The sequence below is a fragment of the Micropterus salmoides genome, unplaced genomic scaffold, assembly GCF_014851395.1.
Source record: "Micropterus salmoides isolate LMB-PRFRI ecotype aquatic unplaced genomic scaffold, ASM1485139v1 Ms_hic_scaffold_2, whole genome shotgun sequence".
In the NCBI taxonomy this organism is placed as follows: domain Eukaryota; kingdom Metazoa; phylum Chordata; class Actinopteri; order Centrarchiformes; family Centrarchidae; genus Micropterus; species Micropterus salmoides.
In genome coordinates this window covers 15,485,250-15,508,145 of record NW_024041150.1, presented here as the reverse complement: position 1 = coordinate 15,508,145, position 22,896 = coordinate 15,485,250, and the positions used below count along the sequence as shown (strand labels likewise).

The 22,896-nt window shown below is 39.8% G+C and overlaps 1 protein-coding gene across 5 annotated transcripts in view; it reads left to right on the top strand.

Moving 5' to 3' along the window:
* nrxn2b (neurexin 2b) overlaps positions 1-22,896 on the top strand; it is a 704,163-nt gene that overhangs the window by 177,009 nt on the left and 504,258 nt on the right. For 4 of the 5 annotated variants that reach the window (XM_038732126.1, XM_038732128.1, XM_038732131.1 and 1 more), the window contains exon 4: positions 13,666-13,695. The exons of the other annotated variant lie outside the window; for it this stretch is intronic. In XM_038732126.1, the coding sequence (XP_038588054.1) occupies positions 13,666-13,695 (30 nt within the window). The remainder of the gene's footprint in view (positions 1-13,665; positions 13,696-22,896) is intronic. 5 annotated transcript variants of the gene reach the window in all.

Below are 22,896 nucleotides of genomic sequence, written 5' to 3'. Positions count from 1 at the left end.
CAGACAGAGAGTGACCATTTTGGATAATATCTGTTTCTATACTGTACAAGTCAGTGAGTATGTTTTAGGCTTTTGAGAGACAAGATGATCCAAGTCTTGTCAGCTCAATCCCCGGTGACCTGATGTCAGATGCTCAGCAGTGGTCTTCAGCTAGCCCTGACACAGCAGTGTACATGGCCTGACTATCTAACACATGCTAATGTTATAACTCTTGTGGATCACCAGAATCAATCTTTTTATAGTGTCACATAATAAGAAGTTCTAATAAGCAAAGGAGAGCGGTGGAGGGCCACAGGGGATTTGAGTTCTTTGTGCCTCGAGTCGGCATATTAGTATTCATAGAGTATCATGGATTAGAGCGGTAATCCCCAGGAAGCTTGTTTTTTCTGATTTTCACGATATCTTTGTGCTAACCAGTCATGGCTTTGGTGTTTTTACACTGCACTGCTCAGAGACTGTACGTGTATCAAAGAGTGGAGCTGCTACTGCGACACCTCCATTTAAATTGTTCTATTACTTCTGTTCATTACACTCTTAACGTTTTCTGTTTCAGTCAGTCAGTGACCGCCACTGTTCGTGCTCACTGTTGAATTTTTAGAACAAATAATGTAGGAACATAACCAGGCTAACTTTCAGAATACAAATCTATGCGTTTTCATGAAATAACATTTACAGGGTACCAAATAATACTTTCATTTGTAGGAGAAGGTCGGACATTATTTTTCTAAACCATGCTAATATCCAATACAAGGCTAAGAAGTGGAAGCAGCTTCCTCCATAAGTGTCTTATCTACCCTGTTCAACTTGTAAACTGGTGACCAAGTAATGACCCCCTGCCACTACACACATTAAGGGACAAAGGCACCGTATTTAGGGGTGTCTCTCTCATGTGGCGTTCTGGGCCACTAATCCACTTTCCTCTGGGCTCCCTGGGGATGAGCTGATCCAGCGTATGACTGGTATTCTGCCGCAGACACAATGCTAGGAATGGCTGCCATGGAGGGGATGAGGGCACTGAGTGCCAAATAGCTGGTGACTTGGGCAGCACCGAGCCCCTCTGATCTACCGCCAGATCCCTTTGTGGAGTTGGGGGATCATGGAGGTCAGCTTAGCCACCTCCCAGATCCAAGTGAAAATATTGTTTTGTGTCAAGCAACCTCCAGCTTTATGCTTCCCTTTCTCCTTTTTTTTTAAAGAGAAAAAATGCAAAGGATGCAAAAATAGCCCATAGAACAGATTGAGTGGTTTTCTTAAAGAGCTGTCATGGGGCTCGAAACAGCACGGCGGATCCAAGGATGAAGTTGTGACAGATGGGATCAGTGGAGCTTAGCATAACAGCCCTATCTGATTAAGCAATCCTACACTGTGAGCGCTAGCCAAAACGACGATGGTGGTGAGGGTTTTGGCGGCAGTATTTACTCTGCGTACAGTATCAGAGTCCCAGGGGCATTGGCAAAAGTATACCATCGCACATGCATACATGCACACACATCAGGTGTGGCTATAAGATAACATGGACTTCTTGCACCTGAGGCTTGTGTTGGTCTGCAGAGAGCTCCTTGGGGTTTCTCTTGTTATTTTAGATAGCCAGGTGCCAGAGAAATAGATATGATTAATGTGTTTCTGCTGGATTTTACTACATTTAATGCACCAAAATATGTATACAACATACTTTAAATATACTGTTGGTTCCCTTGAGTTTGATTTTGTACTATTATTTCACCTTGCTTGTTTTATAGTAATGCAAATGAATGCTGGTCTTTTTTCCTTCCACGCGTCTGCACTTCATCAGTGTTATTATGTATGCTGACGAATGCTTGCACTTAAACAATACAGCCTTGGGAATGTGGACTTAATAGGCTACAGGATTCCTGACTATATAAAAAGGATTTACCTCCAAAAGGCAATTTCAGTGCAGTAGGAAGATATATGAAAGGGGTAGGATTATTCCATTGGCCTATACTTGCAAAGTCTGCTGAGTTTACCTCTGTGGGCAATAAACCAAGAGACAATATTTTTTTGTGAATATCACTGCTGATTCCAATGCACCCTTAATATAATTACTGAATTAGTTTTACAGCCTTTTTCAAATGCAAATCCCCCTTGACTTTTCAGAGTTGAGCATTATGTATCTGGGTGGATACTGTAATAAAACACACAATGGCAAGCCTAATTGCTTGCAGAGAAAGACACAGTGAAAGGGAGAAGTGAGGTCCACAGTGAGTCCAAAAAAAGGCGGGGGGGGGGCAAGAGAATAAGGGGTGATGGAGGTTGGGAAACAGGGTGAAAGAAAGGTAATGTTGGGCAGAAAAAGAAAAAAAGGGAGTACATAGAAGACATTATCAATAGATGAGAATGGCAGAGGAAGGGAAACAAAGAGCAGAGGAATGCGAAACAGAATGTGAACACACCAGTATGGCCGTCATCATGGTAGGAAAGATACTGGAGCCAGTTGCCATGCCAACAAAGGTTGGGCCGCAGCATCTCATGCATTTGTCCACAAAAAAACCCCTCAAAAGTGATGAGTGACTTTCAAAAGAAACAAAACTCGGGAAGAAAATGATTCTATGATGTTGAGGAAAAAGAAATGGATTCGTGTCAGTCTTTTCTCTTTCACCCCAACGTTCTTGAGCCAACTACAGTAGCTCATATATTTCAGGGAAGTATAGCTGACACTTCAAGGTGGAGCACTCCACATCGCTAAAGGAAAAAAATATTAATGAAGGCAATGACGGGCATTTCCAGGCAGGTAGGACGAGCAGAAATATGGGTTCTGCTTAAGAAGAAGCCTCACCCTGCTCCACTGGTTACATTTACATGTGACATATAACCCTTTGTGTTAACATTGTTGTGTTGATAGGCCACACTCAGGCACAATTGAATTCTTTTGTCTTTTTTGTCTGTTTAGCTGAGGTTCTTCTCGGCTCTCATCATACGTGAAACCCCATTCCAAACAGATCTGGGCTATTTCACAGCACAGCGGAACCAGACGTCTCCTACATTGTGTTTAACATTGTTGAAATATTTGTTTACAAGGTTCAGTGCCGTTTAATTTTCTTGTGATCAGCTCTCTCTCCTCCCTTTCTCCCTCCCTTTCGCTCCTTCTGCTCACTCGAACTCAGGAGCCCTTTTGTTTGAATATGCGGAGGACTTCTCTCTCGCTGGTATTTGTTCAGTTTGCCTAATTAGAGTTTGTCGAGATGAAAGCAAGCGGCAGGGCTTTTTGCTCAGCGGCTGAAACTAAACGAGATGCTGTTGTGTCTCTGAGAAAAAAACATCTTCAGATTTGTTGTCTGCTTAATTTACGGTAGAGCTCTGCCATTCCGTGGCATGGTTTCACCTTTAAAAGAGATGGCTAAAATAATGACTGTCTGTCACTGTACATGATTTTTCTTGTCTTCTCGCTTCTTTCCACATTTGTTTGACATTTCTTTTTGACATTTGAAATTTCAAGTGAACTGAACATACATACGCTCGTACTCACATAGCCAACATATTAAGAATGCTATTTAGTCTTCCAACACATTCTCTATCCCAACTCGTCACATATTTTCGCTTATTCAATGCCATGGGTACCCCTTTAGCGTCATTTTTACACTTTCGCGGTCAAGTTAGCAATGCTTAGCAACAACAAATACACATCATCTGGTAAAGTTAGCAACAACAAAAACTGTATGTGACGTCTGGTAAGACTTTCAAAATAAAACGCTAGAATTTTTAAACAATGACATTTTGAAATGACATATGAAATCAGGTCATTATTAAATTTGTGAAACGTTGCAATTTGGTTAGGTTTATGCGACAAAACTACTTGGTTAAGGTTAGGAAAAGATCATGGTTTGTGTTAAAATAACTACGTAGGTCAGTTAAGACGTAAGTTAACTAACGTCACTTGCATAACTTACGCAATTTACTTAACTTGCCTAACTTAAATAAAAATATGTTCACTTTTTGTTTCACAAGGGACACAAACACCGGTCTTCTAGTTCAAAGTCCTGGTTCTGGCCCTCCATCCACCCCAACCAACTCCTTACTCAGTACTCAGTACTCTTGTGCTGTTGTGAGTAAGGGGGATACACCAGTTGGGACTTTCCAATCTCAGTTAAATCAAGCTGAGTATTGTTCCCCACAAAGAGGATCCCAGCCTCAGAATATAGGCTCGTGAATTATGAATACATTTGTTACACAGTTCCCATTAATTTTGCCATAATTATCCACTTCTCTCTCTCTCAAATGACTGAGCTTCTAGGAACACTGCAGATTCAGTGGTTTAATGGTGTTTACCCGACCCAATGAGCTAAATGAAGTTAGCGCATTGTCTCAGTTGGAAGACATTAATTTTCCATTATGGGTTGGTGTTGGAGTTACCTGCTGAGTCCCTCCCCTTGACACAAGACAGGAAGTTGCCCTGACAAAGCCACGCTGGAAGCCACATTTCCAGGAGAAGTCATTACGATTTTATTTTTTTTTTTCTAACACGAAACTACAGTGTACTGCCGTGCCGTTAGTGGAGGGGAACAGGATGTGTGCTCCTAAATGCCGGCTGAAGGGAGAAAATTGTCAAAAATGAAACATTAAACATCAACAAACGCTCAAGGCAAGGTGCTATTTTGCACTAATGTCCCTGTAGATTACTTTGCCTCTGACTTGAGCTTCCTCGGCTTAGAGGACCAGGAGATGTTGTTTTTGCTTTTACTTTGTCTCACTGACATGGGTTTTCTTTTGCAATAGAGGTGGCAATGATATAAAAAATGTGTCTGTGCAAGTATTTTAATTGATTGTTTCCATTGTCTCTTGCTTGATTTTGGAGTGTTTTCCTTTTTTCTAGATATTGATATGTGTGACATGTCACTGATAACAGAAAATTTCATCTTTTATGGTTTTAAATGAACTGTCACTCAATATGAAACTACATGATCATCCATATTGGAAGGAGCAAGGATTTGAAATGATGGTAGTAGTTTTGGGTACGGGGGGTGGTGGCTGCACATGCTAATCGTCCACTTAAGGACCGGCTTCCTTCCTTCCATCCATCAATGCCGCCGGTCTCTCCATCACATGTGACGTTGCAATTACAGCTTCCAACATCCTAGGGGAAAAAAAAAAAAAACTGTAAAGGACAGCATGCACTTTGTTGCCCACTTTCAGCTTCCCTAATGAGTAGAGTCCAGAAGTGGCAATCAGAAGCATTCATTCCATGAAATAGACTGTGGAAAGAGAGCGGATGAACTGGGGAACAGTTGTAGCACACATCTGCGGTGCTGGCAGTTGAAGATTAGGAAGAGGAGAGGAAGGACAGATGGAAACTCTGAGAAAGGACACCAGATCTCAGTGGAGACTCATGATTAGTTTTGACCTCATAAATGAAAAGAAAATAGAGGTCAGGCATAGAATGTATTGGTTGTCACAAGTTGAACCCAGCATGGCTCTTCCAGGCCAGAAACTCAAAACATTTGGTAACGGGAAAAAAAAATACTAACAATAGGACAGACAGAAGACGGCACCAGTTTAAATTTAGGACATGCACTATGACATGAGGATGGTAGGTTTGCTATCCCACATTTAGCTTTCAGTGTTGGTACAGCCCCTCCTTTGAAGTGAATGTAGTGGGGTTTTATAAGAGAGCTAGTTAAACACTGTTGCTCCTTTGAGTATCTTTAGTCTGTCTTGTGTAGATTAGCATAAGTGAAGAAATCATCAACATCCCTTCTGTGTCTTAGCTCCAGTGGCTGAAATGTAAAATCTGTCCAAATTCTCCAGCTCAACATATGGAGGTCCAATTTATTTATGAACTGTTTAATTAAGATGGAACGGCAACTGTTCAGATCTCTACCCCTCACCAATCTCCAAGATGCTCTGATTTATATTTTCAGACATATCCCATGACATATTAGCTGCGTTTTAATGAACAAAATGTGCGAGTCAAAGTGATTCACTCAGCGTTATGCAGTTAATTAGGAGATGTGGGGGAGCATAATATCTCGATATGAGATATTTTCCTTTGTAAGACTTAGCTATGATGTCCCCCAATTATTAGGCCAATAAACAACACTCAATATGGGTAAGTCCTTGCTGAATAAAAACAGAAATGTTGCTGTAACAAATTCTAAAAGTATAGTAGTAGTGAAATGTTCATGTTTTCTATCTTTAATTTTGCGGTATGTTAGGACAGTGCTGAAACACCAAAGCAATGGCACCAAATGTGGAGCCAAAATCAAGATAAGAATGTGTTGGATTATCTATCAGCATTGGTTTGAAAACTCTCCGTCTGCAGACCTTGGCATGTGCAGTCCTGGTTATTCAGGGTGGCCCTGTCTAATTGTAACTTTGAATAGTAAATCAGGTCATTTGACAGGCGTCCAAACAACTTAGTGCATTGGTCCTGACACATGATGGCTGTTGCTGCTGTGGAAAGTGGAAAGTGACCATAAAGATTTAATGCTTCAGTCGCTCAGTTTAAGTGCCTTGCCTGGGGTCAACAGTTCCCTGTGGCATTTCCATGGAAGTCAAATGCATGCAGACACGCGCACATGCACACACAATTCTGCTGTGAAAGGAGCACATTTTTAATTCAGAAACACGGAGAAACCAACAAATAAAAGAAATACATACATATTTCATTGAAGTGGTATATTCAGTGAATACATTTTATGAAATCCTATATAGTTTAATATGTGAAGTTTAACTGCATAGGCTATATTCACACGTTATTCAGTGATCACCAAAGCTAGTATGACATCATTCAGTACTCTTTTGCATCATTGTTCCTGAAATAAAGTCGTCCCTATGCTTTAAATTCAAGCTTTGCACTTTTCCCATTGCTGTGGTAACTAGTCAGCCGAGAAGCAGTCAGATTTGTGTTGCAGTGTAATCATAGGGCTGCGGTGCATACTGTAACATTCAAGGTAGATGGTCTGCAGTACTGCTGCAGGATAAATCTGTAGGGAGGTACCCGTGTAGTACTACTACCATAATATCTAATGGACCCTGTACACTATACAACTAAGACACATCCACAAAAGCGAAATTTTGCAGCCAACATGGAAGTATCTCCCCAACACCTATAGGTTTGGATGTGTCTGGTAAAAACTGGTAGTTTCATCTATCATAGAGGAAAGCAGATGTGGTTAGCTTGAATTCATGTTGTTTTCACTGTATTTCAATGGTGAAGAGCTATAAAAACTAAAGGTCTGACTTTTTGAAAGCTCCAGTGCATATCTTGCAGCCAAAACGTGACTTAATACACTGCTTCTAGCAGTAGCAAGCTGAGTTAGTTGTTTGTATATTTATCCGACTACATTTACTACACGCAAGCTACAGTGGCTAGATTTGCACATTTTTCATGACCAAACAGAATGGACAGTTAACTCCATAAGTGTTTACTTCTGCAGAAACGTATCACTAAATTGAATTGAATTTTAGTAACTGTGTCATACATGCTTACAAAAGAGAGTGTATGTGGTGGTTTGTGCCTGCTCATACACAAACTGCACCCAGGTTTCTCAGCAATTCTGAACATTGGGCTTTTGCTCCCAGTAGTTGACTGATATAACGGCATGCAGTAAACCTGAATCTAATCCAGAGGCAACTGGTGCATTCATGGGGGGCTGCTATACCAAAAATCAAGCAAACATCTACTAAGGTATCTCACCAGTGTATTTAAACAAAGCCTAACCAAGTTGTTGCCTAACCAAACTGTGACGGTTTCATATATTAACCACGTGTTAGCCTTTGTTTAGAAAAAAGATCAACGTTTGGGGTAAAACAATCAGTCTTTCAGGGTCACACAGGAACTGAACTGCCTCATGTGGGATCGTAATAATCAGAAAAGTTTGTTTCTGTACCATGAAGCAACCTTTTAGTGGGAACAGATTAAACTCGCTGAGCAATAAAACACAACACATCGTCGTCTGTAGCAACCAGGTTATGTATGACAAAAACACATTGGTGCAGGATAAGGATCAATAATTCAAAGCTTTCCAGTCTTTATTTATTTGTTTGAGGGTCTGTGCAGATGTCACCATGCCGTACTATTCTTTTCTTTTTGGGCCATAACATGAAAGTTATCTTTATCGGTCATAAAACTAGTCAACTAGTCTCCACTAGTGGAGAGGGGATCACTTCCAACCCATCAGTCTTGCCAACCTGAGCACCACTGTTACATTAAAACAGTTTTAACAACGCCTATTGCAAAAAAAAAAACTGTAAAACTAATATATGTAAGTTTAAATGCTCTGTATAGCACCTTTCTAGTCTTTGCGACCACTCAAAGTGCTTTAACACTACATTCACCACTCACACACACTGGAGGAACAGCCACCAGGGGCAATTCGGAGTTCAGTATCGTGCCCAAAGACACTTTGACATACAGCCTGGAGGAGCTAGGGATTGAACCACCAATCTTGATTAACGGGCTACTAACTGAGCCACTTCCACCACATGTGGAAGCTATATATGAACTTCCACATGTGTAGTACACCGGTCACAACAACTATTTGTAGGAGGAGAGTATAAATTACATCCTCAGCGCAACACAGACACAGAGCTTCATGAAATGTCAGAGACTTTGTATCTGTATGTGTGAATGCAGCTAAGTCTTTTATCCTTTTAAAAATCCCAGTGAGCTGCAGTGGACCCAATGAACAAGATTTTCACTTGATTTCTCTTGATGTAAAAGTATAGAACATGTTTCTTACTTCTGAAACGGGCCAAGGTCTATGTTAATAATTTAAAGCGGTGAAAGACATAGAAGCCTTTAACATCAATCTATAACTCTCCGCAAGATTTTAGAAGTCTTCTTAGTCCCTTACCTCCCACTATCTCTTCTTTTCTTTCTCTCATAGAATAGATATCCACAATGAATTATTAAAGCACTTTAAATTCTGCTACAGCTTCTATATTACTTAAGCTGTGCAAAGACACTATGCATTATAGATCAGCCTACTGAGATGAATATTATTCACTTTCAATCAGAGCCATTTCCTGACATCTTTTAAGCAGATGTTTTCGCAAATTGCCCTGGTTTGTTTCTGAGCCCTCAAGGACCAAGCCTGCGCTTTTCGGGAATGGGGAGATGTACAGCGATGATTACGTTGTGAAACTTCAGCTGTGCCCAGGTCTAGTAAAAGCCAGTGATTTGTGGATCTGTCAAACGTTTTGGATATTGTGCCATTTTATATCTCGTGCCAAGGGGTGCGCCAAGCAATAAGCTGCACATAAAATCATTTATTGTTCTTATTTTATACTTCATGACTTTTATACACTTCAGTAGTTCTTGCTTTTTGGTAATGCTCGCTCCTCACTAAAGTCAATACAGGCAGTGTCCTCAAGAAATTTGTTTTAACCGCTGCTGTGTGACTACCATTTTGGAATTAGCAAGTAAAGAAGAGGCTTTTGTGTCAGTATGGCGTGTGCCTTCAGGAGCCACGTAAAGCGCGGTGGCCATATGCTGGTGAGAGTGCTTGGGAGGGGGATGCTATATAACGTGCCATCCCAGATTCACAGGGGGCTTGAGAAGCAAATACATTCTTCCTTCTGACTTAGTCTGTGTGATGCAGAGGTATAGCAGAAGTGAGAGGAAAGCAAGTGTGGAAGGGGATAATGATGATGGCTCCCATTTTTCTCTGTCCCCTCCAATTGTGTGTTGTCCCTGCTGTCCTGAGACCCAGCACAGCTGCTGATGTGTGAATGTGTGTAGGATGAAGAGGCTCATCGTAAGCTGTGAAAATTGTGACGGATTAATGTCTTAAAAGGTCATTCAGAACATGCTGTACCTGTTGAATGCTTCACAAAACAAAGACTACTTTAGAATTATATTATACTTTCCAACTTATTTGTCCTTGATACTCTTCATTCAAATATTTCAGGTATGCACTTTTGATTAAGTGTCTCATCTTCATGCCAAAAGCCACAGTATAAACCATGTAATGATTTGTACATGGTATATATATATATATATTTGTGGAACCTTTGTTGGCATTTGACTTTGCACTTGTCTTTGTCGTTTGAACCACTGATAGTCATTTCAATGAAATCTGTAGTTTGCAAAACAACAGTGGCTTGTGTTCATCAGACCTGAAAAGCAGAAGAAAGTGTCAGATGAGGGAGAAGAGAGCAGCAGGCAGCTGCAGCTGGCTGATGGAGGGCTGGATGTGGCGACAGGGAAAAAAGAAACAGAGGGAAAATAGTGAGAAAACGGAGGGGAAGAGAAGCGAGCCAGTTAAGACGTAAGCATGTCTCCTCCTAATGACAGAATTATGACACTGCTCCATCTGCCACTCAATCATAACCAGCCAATCGAAGCCGCTCTCCGATCGGCACCGGTTCCAGTAGGCACTCCCATCTGTACTCACCACAGAATTAAGGATGTAATCAAATGCTCAGATGTCAAGGAGACGGGGAGAGTTAGAACTTGGGCTCAGGTTTTATCACATCCCCAGCATGTGTGGCAAGCAATACTGCTTGTGGTAATTTGATTTGTGCTCCAATATTGATGCAGAATGGAAGTGAGGAGGGATGGCGCTTTTTTCCTTATGTCTGTTGTATTCAGATGTCTTACACTGATCAGGAATTTTAATTTTGAGCCACGCCGCCTCTTCTCTCTCTCAAACCACTTGCTAGAGAAAACAGTCACATCCTGATCAAAATCTGGCACGTCTGTCTGGGTTTTGCTTCCTGTGCTTCTGCCAAGACTATAAAATGTGTGTGACCGGCTGAGTGTGTGTGTGGCTTTTGTGTCCTTCTGTTTTGGGGGAAGTGTTTGCATTTTCCACGGATCAAATCACAACTTTCTAAGTTCCTGATGCAATTCAATGGAATAATTTCTCCTTTTGATTCATTTGTGGCTTTTCTTTGCCACCATGTCTGTACATGTGGAAGCCATCTGACAACGTGCTGCCATTGCTCTTTCCCTCTGTATGTCTTCTCTTACCTTCTCTTCTTCACCTTTTTTTTTTGTCTTCCTCTGTCATAAAAATTGTGCCACTGTCTTTTGGCTGCCTGAGCTGGAAGAGGCTGGGGTGGGGGTATTTGAATGATTTGGTATGCAGCGACAGCACCGTTCTGTTTCAATGCAGGAGTCTTTGCCTTATCTCCTTAATGGATTATGAGCAAGTGAACAAAAACAGAGGGAGGCAGAGTGAGAATGATTGGACTCCCTGTAAAGGGCCAGCAGGAAACGGACTGCAGCCAGATAAATAAAATACTTTGCCTGTACATTTCCTTTGCCCCTGAATCACAGATGTTATTAAGAAAGAGGACAATACAAACAGCTTGTAGTCAAGAGTCATTTTCTTCTGTAGTCTTTGTATTCTGATTTTCCTGCTCCCGGGTGGTGGTATTGATGTGTTTTATGCATTCTCGTTGCAGATTAACAGATAGTTTTAGCTCGTCTGCGGCTGTGTGATAATTTGTTTTCTGAGACATTACTATCATACACTATCTTTCTCTTGTTTGTTTGCAAGAAAAAAGAAGTCAGCAACTGAATGTTTAAGCGACCCGAGCTGTCAAGCATCTTAAGCGAGTCCATGATCTAAATGTCAATGCACAGACCTCATAGAGTCAAACCCCACCACATTTGCTGTGCATGGAAGCTGAAGCTTTAGCAATGATTGGCTGTAATTTAACAGCTGTCTCTCCTTTTTGCTGCTGCTGGAGTTCTGAAATCAGTTTTTTAGCACATCCTTGATTCAAGAGGATAAGTGAAAGGCTGTAATGAGTCATCATAGCTCTGCTTCTGAATGATAACCATTTCTAGTGTTCTGCATAGCTTCTATCTAAGACTTGTTGATTTGATCACCATCAGCTGCAGCAAACATTGGGATATGTACTGAACTCTGCATCACAAGCAGCAAAACATCAATTCACATGTTTAATAGCTAATTCTATTGATAAATGTTCATGAACTGCAGCCATCAGTTACATTAAAATATTCAAGTCTAAAGTGAGTTTTAGGTAGAGAATAGATGGATTTCTTTGCATGTTAGTCTCACGCAGGAGACTAACAGACAGAAGTAAAGTGCAACACTCCAAGGCTGCAAAACTGCACTTCCCTGATGCTGACGGCTTATTTAGACTGAGCTGTTTGCTGGCAGTGCCAAGAGTCTTATGTTTGAAACGGTATTGATCAAGAAGAGACAGGTTGGCTTGAAAAGATTCCGGGGCTTCTAGTGCAACGGACATAATGCCGTTGATGTTCTGTGCAGCCTTGGGTTAAATCCAATTTGGTTTTGCCGTTCAGTTTATTTGGGAATAAACCTCGCTTTTGGTCATAGTTAAGACCATGCTTCTTCTAGTTATATCTTCCTGTTTTAAGTTTGGCTTCCAAGAATGATTTCCACAACAAGACACGCTGATGTGAACAGACAGGCATTTTTTTCTTTGATGATCCCCTGTACAATATTCTTCCCAAGCAGGTGCTGTATGGAGGCTGAATGTAATAGAAACACAAAGCTGTTATGTATGCCATGTTATGCTACTTTATGTACACATGTAAACACTGCTGCTTAACCAGTATTTAGGAGTCTCACAGTCTAGACAGGAGTGTGCACGTTAACACACACAGTTTTGCGACACAGACTACCCCTGGTGGTACAACTAAGTCTCTCAGAGACAGTAAGGTCCTCCCATTCTGATTTTACTATTCTTACTCCAGTCAGCTGAAGGAATTATCTTCGACAGGTGGGAACTGTTCAGCCTGTTGCTTCTTTTAGTCGCAGTTTTGAAAGTGTGGTTGCTGTTGCTGCGACTGGATCGGCTACAGTGGTGTTGAACCAGAGACCTGAGATATTTTCATGATGATGGTAAGGTGCCACCTGCATTATTTTGAGAAATCAGGACTTTAACATTTGAATGAATTTAAATAATTGAAGTCATACTATTGTGAATGCGGATTGTTACAGTATGTCAAATGGTTTGCTCGGTTCAGTGGCCTAATTCAGAAGTTACTTAATGTACCTTTACTATTGTTCACCAACTCTAGCAGGACCTCATTGTGGATCTTGCTCTTTTTCAAAAAGTGATCTGCAGTTTTGGAAAGATGTGTGCACTATAACCTACAGTAAGCTTAATAAATATGTTGGGTTGTGGTGCTTTATACTCACGGCTGTGTTGGAATAATCTTGGCTTTGGGTTTTTACTGGCAACACAAAAACAGTTTATCCTGTAGCGTTTTTCCAGGTATATATCTCTGACCCTATCTGTTTGACACCTTGCAGAGCTCAGATTCTCTTTTTATGATTTCAGTACTGTAAGAAACGAGAAATGCAGTTCAAGCCTTTTCTGCCAAACAGTTCTCTGTGTGTTCCATAAGTACTCCAGAGGAAAAAAAAGCATTTGTGAGAGCAATAGCCTTCGGGTGGTTGCGCCAAATGAAAATGCTTTTTTTTCTAAACCCCCCACACCTCACTCAAGAAGTGTTTGCTTGTTTTCTGTTACTATTCTCTCTCTCTCTCTCTCTCTCTCTCTCTCTCTCTCTCTCGATCTCTCTCTCTATCTCTCTTTCTCGTTTTTTACCTTTGATTTGAACTCTGACATCCAAGTCTGCCCCAGGATGTCTGTCACAAACTGCAGTCCAACGTTGTGACAATGCTTTTTTTCTTCCCGTGCCTTTTATGACCTTCTTTTCTTCCTCTTTCTGTTCTTTTTTTCTGTTTTTTCCCTTTCAAGGTCTGGCGCACCTGACGTTAAACGACCAAGGTATGGGTTCATTCCTTTTTTATTTTGGTTCAGTTTTTTTTGAGGAACTGACTCAGCCTCTATGCCCCCAACCCCTCGAAACTGCCGCTTTCCCTCACAATTTCCTCCTCCGCTTTTACCTTCTCTCTGTGCCATGTCCCTCCATTTCTTCCCAAATCCACCCTTGTCTTTTTAACCCTTTGCAACATCCCCTGTTGCTGCCCCCTTCTTCCTCTCCTTCCACATCTCTTCTTTATTTTGGGGTTTTGACTCTTGCTTCTCCTCCCTCTCCCTGCCGCCATGTCTTTGTGCTTTTCTGTGACCTCCACCAATGTGTGTCCCACCCCTTGTCCTGTCCTATGGCTCACGTCCTGGACCTTCACCTCTGACCACCTTTGACCCCGGCGACCTGACCCAGGGGCTGAAGGTAACACTTTTCTGCTATCCCTTCTGCTTGGGTTTAAACAAAACAAAACAAAACAAAACAAAATTTAAACTGCTGATTCTATTGGAAATGTGTTTGCTGGTCAAAGTTACAAAAGCAAAATGTGTCCGGACTCCCATTCCAAGGTGAAATTGTTGTCGAATGTGCAGAGTTTCTCATCACCACTCTGCTGACATTCCCATTGTTTGGCATTCTGATGTTTTTAAAGGGCTCCAGTTGAAGTTCTTAAATGATGTGTTATACTTATGATAAAATGTGCTTGCAATTGCTTTGATGTTGCTATGAACACTGGATGCTGTTTATGATGCAATGTACACTTACTGCACAAATACATCTTGCACCACAACATTTTAATCTTTGCAATATTACACTTCTCTCTATCCCTCCGACTTTATTCTCCTCCTCCTCTGACCTTTTGTGCATCTGACATATTTTCTTCACTATGTTGCACATGCTGTCTAAGCTTTTCAGTCCAATAAATCCACAAAATAAACTCAGAAAATGTCAAGAAAGGCAATATAGAAAAATACAACCGTACACCTTCTGAATTCATGTTTATCTCTTTTACTGAACTAATCGCCTTGTTAATTCACTGTAAAACACAAAAACAAAATAGAACCCCAAACCTTTGTGGTTAGTCTTTCCACTGTTCCAGCGATCACTAACTCTGGTTTGGTCAAAATAAACCCAGCTCTGATGTCCCTGTCTTCAAACTGGTCTCAGTCAGTCTCAGAGATTGTGTTCAGTCCCAGTCCAGCTGTAAATCTGGAATAGTTAGCAACACGCCTAACGAGGCTAAATTGCTAATGGCACTTTGCAGCATTTATGACCTGATATGTGAAATGTTATCCCCCTTGGTTTTCTGGAGTATGAATTTGAGATGTTGTCTCAATTCTTACACATTGTGCCTTTAAATCATCAGCAACAGATTTTTTATGTAAACAATCCATGTCAATTTGTGTAGTCTTGCAGCCAAAATAAAATTCAGACTACACACCAAGCTTCAGTCTGACTCTCACAGTTATGTTCTCCTTATTCTCTGACCTTTCTCTGCCCCGCTGGCCTCCCAATGAGGACTGTCCATAGAAGAAAGTGTGAAAGCAAAGTTCACAAGAGAGAAAGGAAGTGAACAAGTGCTGCATCCAATGAATAATCTGACCTTTACTGGTGTGGAGAGAGCTTCCTCTCTTCTGCCATTGTAGTTTGTGATCAGGGGTGTCGGACTAGGGGGGAGGAAAGAGGACTGAGTATGCACGGCCCTCATGTGTGGAGGGCCCGCAAAGATACTAGAATAAATAGCTGTTGATGCGCAGAGGGGCCCATAGAGAATGCTTAGGTACAGGGCCCAGATTTTATGTACGATGCCCCTGTGTTTATCATCTAAAGCTACTAGATGGGAAAAGCTCATGTTTCACTGGCAAATTCAGCAAGTGATGCATCTTGGTTTTAAAAGACCACTCTGACTTTTAGTGAAGCCTGTTGAACCAGCCAGGGCATCAAATACCTACAATTTTCTACATCCTTCTGCGTCTGGTACCAACACACATGGCAGCCTTTAGTGTCATAGTCCAATGGACTTTCACACAGGAGGCTGGTGTTCATTTCCTGTGTTAAACAAAAAGTCCAAATTGATTATTTTTATTTATGTTATGTACCGTGGTTATTTTTGCCCAAACCATGATCTCTTCTTAGACCTAACCAGGTAGTTTTGGTGCCTAAAACCAAACCAAATTTCCAAGTTAACCACTAGTTTTATTTTGAAACTCTAACCAGATGTTGCATATTTATTCTTTATAACCTGACCGTGGAGCCCTACACGTGCAAAAACAACACTAAAGGGTACACAGGGCGTTAAAATGTGACGCCAAGGTGTTGATCAGGTGTCCATAAGTGACGAGTCGGGAATGACAACGGGTTGGTTGAACCATTTGTCACCTTACCTAGTATCAGTGTTGGGAGTAAAGCATTACAAAAGTAACACAATTACAGTAATGGACTGCTTCTTGCTGTAACGTAGTAATATAACGCATTACCACTAAAATTTCAGTAATATTATACCTGTAACAATCTCAGTAAATCGCATTACAATGCATTTTACTTTTTTAATAATTCACCAACTGTGAAACATTTCAGCGGCAGAAAAGAACTCGGCGAGTAAAAGAGTAATGTTATTTCCCGTTGCTGAAATTTGATGGTTGAGATTGTAGGCAGTGTGCAAACTATGGGGGAGCCAAGGGGAGCTCCTCTTAATTACACAGTAGCTCCCCTGAAAACATGATTTGAGAAAAAAAACAGTAACCTCATAGATCATGCGTAAAAGAATTCTATACATGTTTAATGGTTTGTTTTCATGATTAGGGCTGTTGTCATTGAATCCTGTCTGATCCTGTCGGAGTGCCGTGCGATTTAAATAATCAAGTTACGTTGCTGTACCTTGTGCCTTAATGCGCACAGGGTCTTGCTTACTGGGAAGACAATTAATCCTATTTCACCCATCCACAACCCCATGTTCTAATAATCAGAATGTTAATTTTTATGACAAAGAACCACCCGATCCACGGACATAACTGCGATCTGCACCTCACTAAACCCCACCTACGCAGTCACATCTTACTATTTGAATAATGCGCCTATTAAATAACAGTGAAAGTAACTCAAAAGTAACAAAAGTAGGGTAAATCATTACAATTTAGACACAGTAATAATGATATTATAGTAGTAATATTGTAAAGTGTGTTTGAGTGTCCTGAAAAGCACTATAGAAATGAAAATGTATTATTATTATTATTATTGAAACTTGACTAATTACTCTCAACCAAGTGTATCTAGTAATCTATACTGTATTACATTTTGGAAGTAACTTGCCCAACACTGCCCAGTGGTGTGAGAACTACCACAGATATCACCTGTGGTTTGTTCATTTCTTTTATATTCATATTGTGATTTTCGCTTCACAAAAAGTGAAGGACAATAATATATAATTTATATTAATTCTCATTGTAGGTTCAATAGAAAACAGAAAATAGACCTTAATTACTGCTGTGATACAATAAGATAACTGCAGCAGCAGGATCAAAGTCACCTAGCATCATTACACTCCAGTCACATGCGTTAAATGATTTGCATTTAGAAGATAAATTTGCTCTATCACTTCCAAGCTCCATGGTTGTCAGATCTACCACTGCAGGTGAAATGGTCCCTTAAATATTCTTAAATATCCTTAAGTCTCTGTCTTTAATTTTAATGACAAGTGTAAAACTTGTCTGATAAAAGACTAGACCAAATGAGTATGATCCCAGTGATTATTGTCTCCAACTATGACACTTGAGTCACACCTTTAATTTACACAACGGCATAAGATTAGACAAACTATAGATTAGACATCTATAGTATTTTGTTTAAATAAGTACTATATGATACAGAAAAAAATATTTAAATGAAACTGTGAAGTTGTATGCTAACCATTAACAGTAGTTCCTGAACACCAGGCAGTAACTATCATAAGAGTGGCTTTACATTCAGTAACAGACGTAGGGATCAATAAATAGATAAGTCAATCGCCAAAAAAATCTGCAGCCATTTTCATCAGTAATCATATTTCAAACAAAAAATTGTGATTAACGTGATGGTACGATTTTAAGATTTGCTGCTTTTCTTTATTTCACATCATTATAAATTGAATTTCTTTGGCTTTTGGACTGTTGGATAGTACAAATTTGAAGACAGCACCTCAGGCTGGTGTCTTATCCACTGCTCTATCGCCATCCCACAATTTCTTTGTCAAGGAAATTATTGGAAGATTAATTTGTGCAGCCCTATAGAATTTCCTTTAAGTTAGAATGTACTCTGGCAAGTATTTTGGGGGGGCACAGGGATGTTCATATATTTTAAGACCAAACCTCCAGTGGCTGTTTTCCCCTAATCCTGTGACCAGGGTCCAACTGGGAACAAAATTCAGCCCTGGAAATCTTCATCTGGACTGGCCCTACCTCTACATTTTTCCCCCCACATTGCTGGTGGTGGCCTTGAAGCCCTCTAGGTGGAAGAGCCCATCTGGCATTTGTGCAATAAAAGGTGAGCAATAGATGACATCAGGTCTCAACAATCCTATTTGTTGCTCACTGGTACAAAGATGTCAGTTTAGTTCAGTTAGCATCATTTTTAACAGACTGTTACAAAGAAGTACGCATTAATGTGTTGTTGTTTTTTTACATCTGGCTTTTTGGTAAGTCAGACATATTTAAAACGCTTCTCCCAGGAGAAAACTCTCAATGATTGCATAGTACTCACTTTTTAAGTATCATCGAGCAAGATGTTTACCAGTTCATTGCCCCTGTATGGCTCAACACAAAGGCAGAGTCTATTTCTCTATTCCCTGCAGACATTCACTGCCAGCAGCAGATGAATCATAACCATAATCCCTTCATCTCTATGCAGCCTCTACTCTGCCTCTATATACGATCTCCCGCAACCTGCTGCCATTTACTGTAACCCTGATTCCTGTCTGTAGTCCATCCCCACACAGGCTGACTGTGTACTCCTGCCACACACTTGTAGCAAGATGGACACACAAGATAACAGAACAAACCAGAAGAATGGGAAATCTGACATTAGACCATCCATCATCTCCCCCGAGACACGCCCTGATGTCAACATCAGACATTCGAGCTCCGACCCACCATGTCTAGGTCAGAGCTGTGCATTTCCTGTCAACTCGGCCCTCACAAGCAGCAGGATATAAACTTGAAAGGTGGCTGAAAGGGAATGTTTCAAAACTACATTTTAAAAAAGAGAGAAAATGTGGGATTGTGGACGATATGGTGAGGAAAATAAACTGTAGAGAATAAATAGAATCTTTCACACACACCTGATCTGCTTTAACATCCATGTCACAGCCTGCAAGCTACTTTCCTTTGTCTCTTATACATAATTTTCTCAAAAACTGTAAGACTAAATCTTCGAATAGGCCACAGGCGTTCAGAGGTCTAATACATCATTCTGTTTGGAGATAAAATGAAACAACTACTGTACAGGTATCAATATGTATTTTTTCTTTTTTTCTTTGGGGCTAATATTCGCAAGATAAATAAAGGCTACAGAATGAACAAACAAAACACAAGGTAAATTGGATGAGGGATAGAAGCCATATTATCACAGTTCAAAGTGAAGTATCTGAATACAGTTTCATCAAACAATGCCTAGCCAGTCCTTTATATAGATCAGCCAGAATTAATGCTGTAGTTTACAATGGACAGGCTCAGAAAACACCTTAAAAAAGAAAAATCAATATACCTATTTGGTAAAGGCAAGAATGTGTGACATGTTAGTGAAATAAATGATTTTTACTGGAGGATTTAGGCACCTCTCGGCTTCCCAGACATCAACTTTTCTAAAAGCGGTGTTTTTATGTGGGTGCACATGTATGTGTCTACGCATGTCAGGATAGCCATGTTTTTAATAAAAGGTTTTGGTCAATGTTAACGATCAGAGGCAGGTGCCTCAGCCATCACATAACCAGGCCAAGAAAATCAATGTCAGTCTCCTCTCAAACCCAGGGCTGTCCTTCACAGCTGTAGGAAGGACAAACCCCAAGCTTCAGAAACTGCTGATCTTTATCTGTCCGTCTGTAAGACTGCTACCAACCCCACACATCGGGACGCATGCTTGGAAACCAACAAATTCCATTTAACAATAATAGTGATTATCATTTAAGAGAAGCTTTGACAGACATGAACAATGTGTGAACAATAATTATTACCAACAAAAGTAATTGTAATAGTCTACATTTTTTTGGATAAACAACTTTTGCATCCAAAGAACAAATACTATAATTTTAATCGACAAATGCAAGAGAGCATTTTTCCGGCATTGCCCTCAGCTCTCTCCAACACTTCACTACACACACTTAAATATTAATCTTGAAATGAAATTATTCCAGTCAACCATCATGAAAAATTTTCAGGCAAGGTAAAACAAATGCATTCAATATTTATTGCCTCCAAAAATGACTACCTGGTACTAATGACAATTTTCTACAGTTAATGGAAAGGAGGACTTCCAAAAAAAAAAAAAAGATATTTATTTATTTACCCAGGTGTTTCAAAGAAAAAGTAAATTATTATACAGGAGCACTTTCACAAAAGCTTATCTTGTCAGAGACTAGACTAGAACGGCTCCCCCCAGTCTGCATGTTGAAGTGTCCTCAGGCAAGACACTGAAACCCAAATTGCTCCCGGTGGCTGTAGTTTATGGATGTGTATGCGTGTTATTTCTGTTCTGATGTGCAGTTGGCACCTTAACCTCTGCCAACAGTGTATGAATGTGTGTGAATGGATAAATGTGACGTAGTAAAAAGCTCTTTGAGTGGTTGCAAAGACTAGAAAAGCGCTATACAAATATAGGAGCAAAAGATAATGTGCACACATTGTGCATTTTTTAAATATATATATATATATATATATATATATATATATTATATATATATATATATTTTTTATTTAAAGACAAGCAGTGCAAAGCCTTACAAAAATCACTTTCTATTTTAAGCTCTGAAGTTGACAAAAATGAAAGAATAATCTTGAGTGGTAAGTATAGTCCAAACTCTGTTGCTACAAACTATGAGGCGTTACAGGTGTTTTTCCAGTTGTAGACACTGTCACAATCTACAACGTGTTCTGAAACATAAAGAAAATTAAGGGCTTATTTTAACATAAGTGGTTACTTACTACAGCATGAATACTTGTTCAACTTGATTGTTTATACATCAATAGAAAATAATTTCCACATTAGGTTTAGGATGTGAGTTAAGATCAGTTATGTAAGTTAAAAATAAGTCAATGTTGACTTTAGGTTTCTGTGTTTGTTGGATCCATCCATCCGCCTTGACCCTCTCCTACGCGGGTGCTCTTTATATTATTGTTTTGTCTATGACATCCGCATGTAAAATGACATGCTGTCTCTGCACAACATAAATCATTAAAGAATAAATGGCGTGAAATGACATGGGAAAAGCAAAAAATGCATTGTGATAACATGCAAGACATTGACCTGCCAAGTGGTTTCAGCCCTGAGCCCAGTAAACGAACATGAAATTAGCAAAATGAGGCTTGTTTGGAAATTCCAGCATTATAAAATAACTTCCTCCTTTCAATGATCATTATTGGAATGTAACCCAAAGTAATTGTTATATGTAATAGATGATATTTTGATTTTGTCTTTACACTACATGCTAACTAAAGCTGTGAATATAAAATTACGTTGGTCACCATGTACATCTTAATAATAATAACCATTAACAGTAACGATCCAATATACAGTATTCAGTATATAGCTGTTTCTGTCTCATTAATCTCAATAAATAGTAATGTCAAATGTCCATTTCATTGTGCATTGTACTGTATGTAAATATAGATGTAACCTATTCCCTTGGTACAGCCTTATCCAAGATGTGGCTCTAAACAGCTACCCTGAAGGTGTTTCAGCTTTAACAAACTACCTTAAGTAAATAAAACTGCCTTTTCTAATAATAGTAAAAAAAATTAAAAAAGTGCAAGTCAGTGACTCTAAATTGCCAATATTTCCAGCCCCTTGGCTTTTGAATTGCAGATGCTTTTGCTCACGGACCATTTAGTTTCTGTGTGAATAAGGTCCCCTGCCGCCGCCACCACCCCCTCTTTTGGAGAGGCCAGCACCATGCATACTGGGAATCAAATTAACCAGGCCCTGGGAGATTGTCTCTTGGCAGGTTTGATGTAGATCTCCTTGGAGATACTGGTGGGAAAATGAAGGGAATATCCAGTCTGATCTGTATCTATCCTGAATGTAATAGACTAGGTCCAGGTCAAGATAGCCATCTCTGTTTAAGCTCACAGAGGGCAGTTTATGGAGTCCATGAGGCACTGTGTTTGGTCTAAGCTTTTTAAAAGAGAAGTGCAGTGGAGCTCAGTACAAGTGTAAAACCAACAAGACTTAATTCTTTATACTGTAGGCCAATACATGGCTTTCATTAAAAAGTTGATGTTGAGGTTCTGATCACTTAAGACGAATATGAAACAGTCTGATTAGTAAGTATTAGCAGGTACACCACTATCTGTATCTGTTCAACAAATTAAATGATCTCTATCTACATCCGGACTCGGAATGGGCGGGGCTTAACCTGGACATGAGCAGGACTAACTAAACGATATTAATTTAAGCCTGAAAATGGTATTGGTTAATCAGAAGTTGCAATATTTATTAGAAAACTATTTACAGAACAGCCTCAGAATTGGGCTTCAGAGCAATGTTTTTGATTACAATAGCAAGAGAACAATTTATTTTTAAAACAGACAGATATTGACACATTTTACTCTGAAGATAATCGTGCTCACGAAAAGTGTACTGTACTGGATACTTATTTCATTTTGCCCACTGCCCTTTTTAATTAATTTTTAAGTGTAGCTGTGGAGACTGTGCTTTCTCCACTAAGCTCAAACAGTGCTATTATGCATGTGCACATGTACAAGCGATACACACCCACAGAGTGTACTGACTTATTACATTTAAGGTACCTGCAGTGTTGAAGACAAACATTGTTTTTTAATAATAAAAAAATTACACAGCAGTGGGGACAATTTATTTAAAAGACCATAGTAGCAATAAATTAATTGTTGCGGTGAGGACAAAATGCCAGTAACTCAAGAAAGCAAAATATAACCAATGTTTCTAACATTGAAAATTATATTTAAATTATATTCTGTGATTGATCACTTAATATAATGATTATTTTTTTATACCAC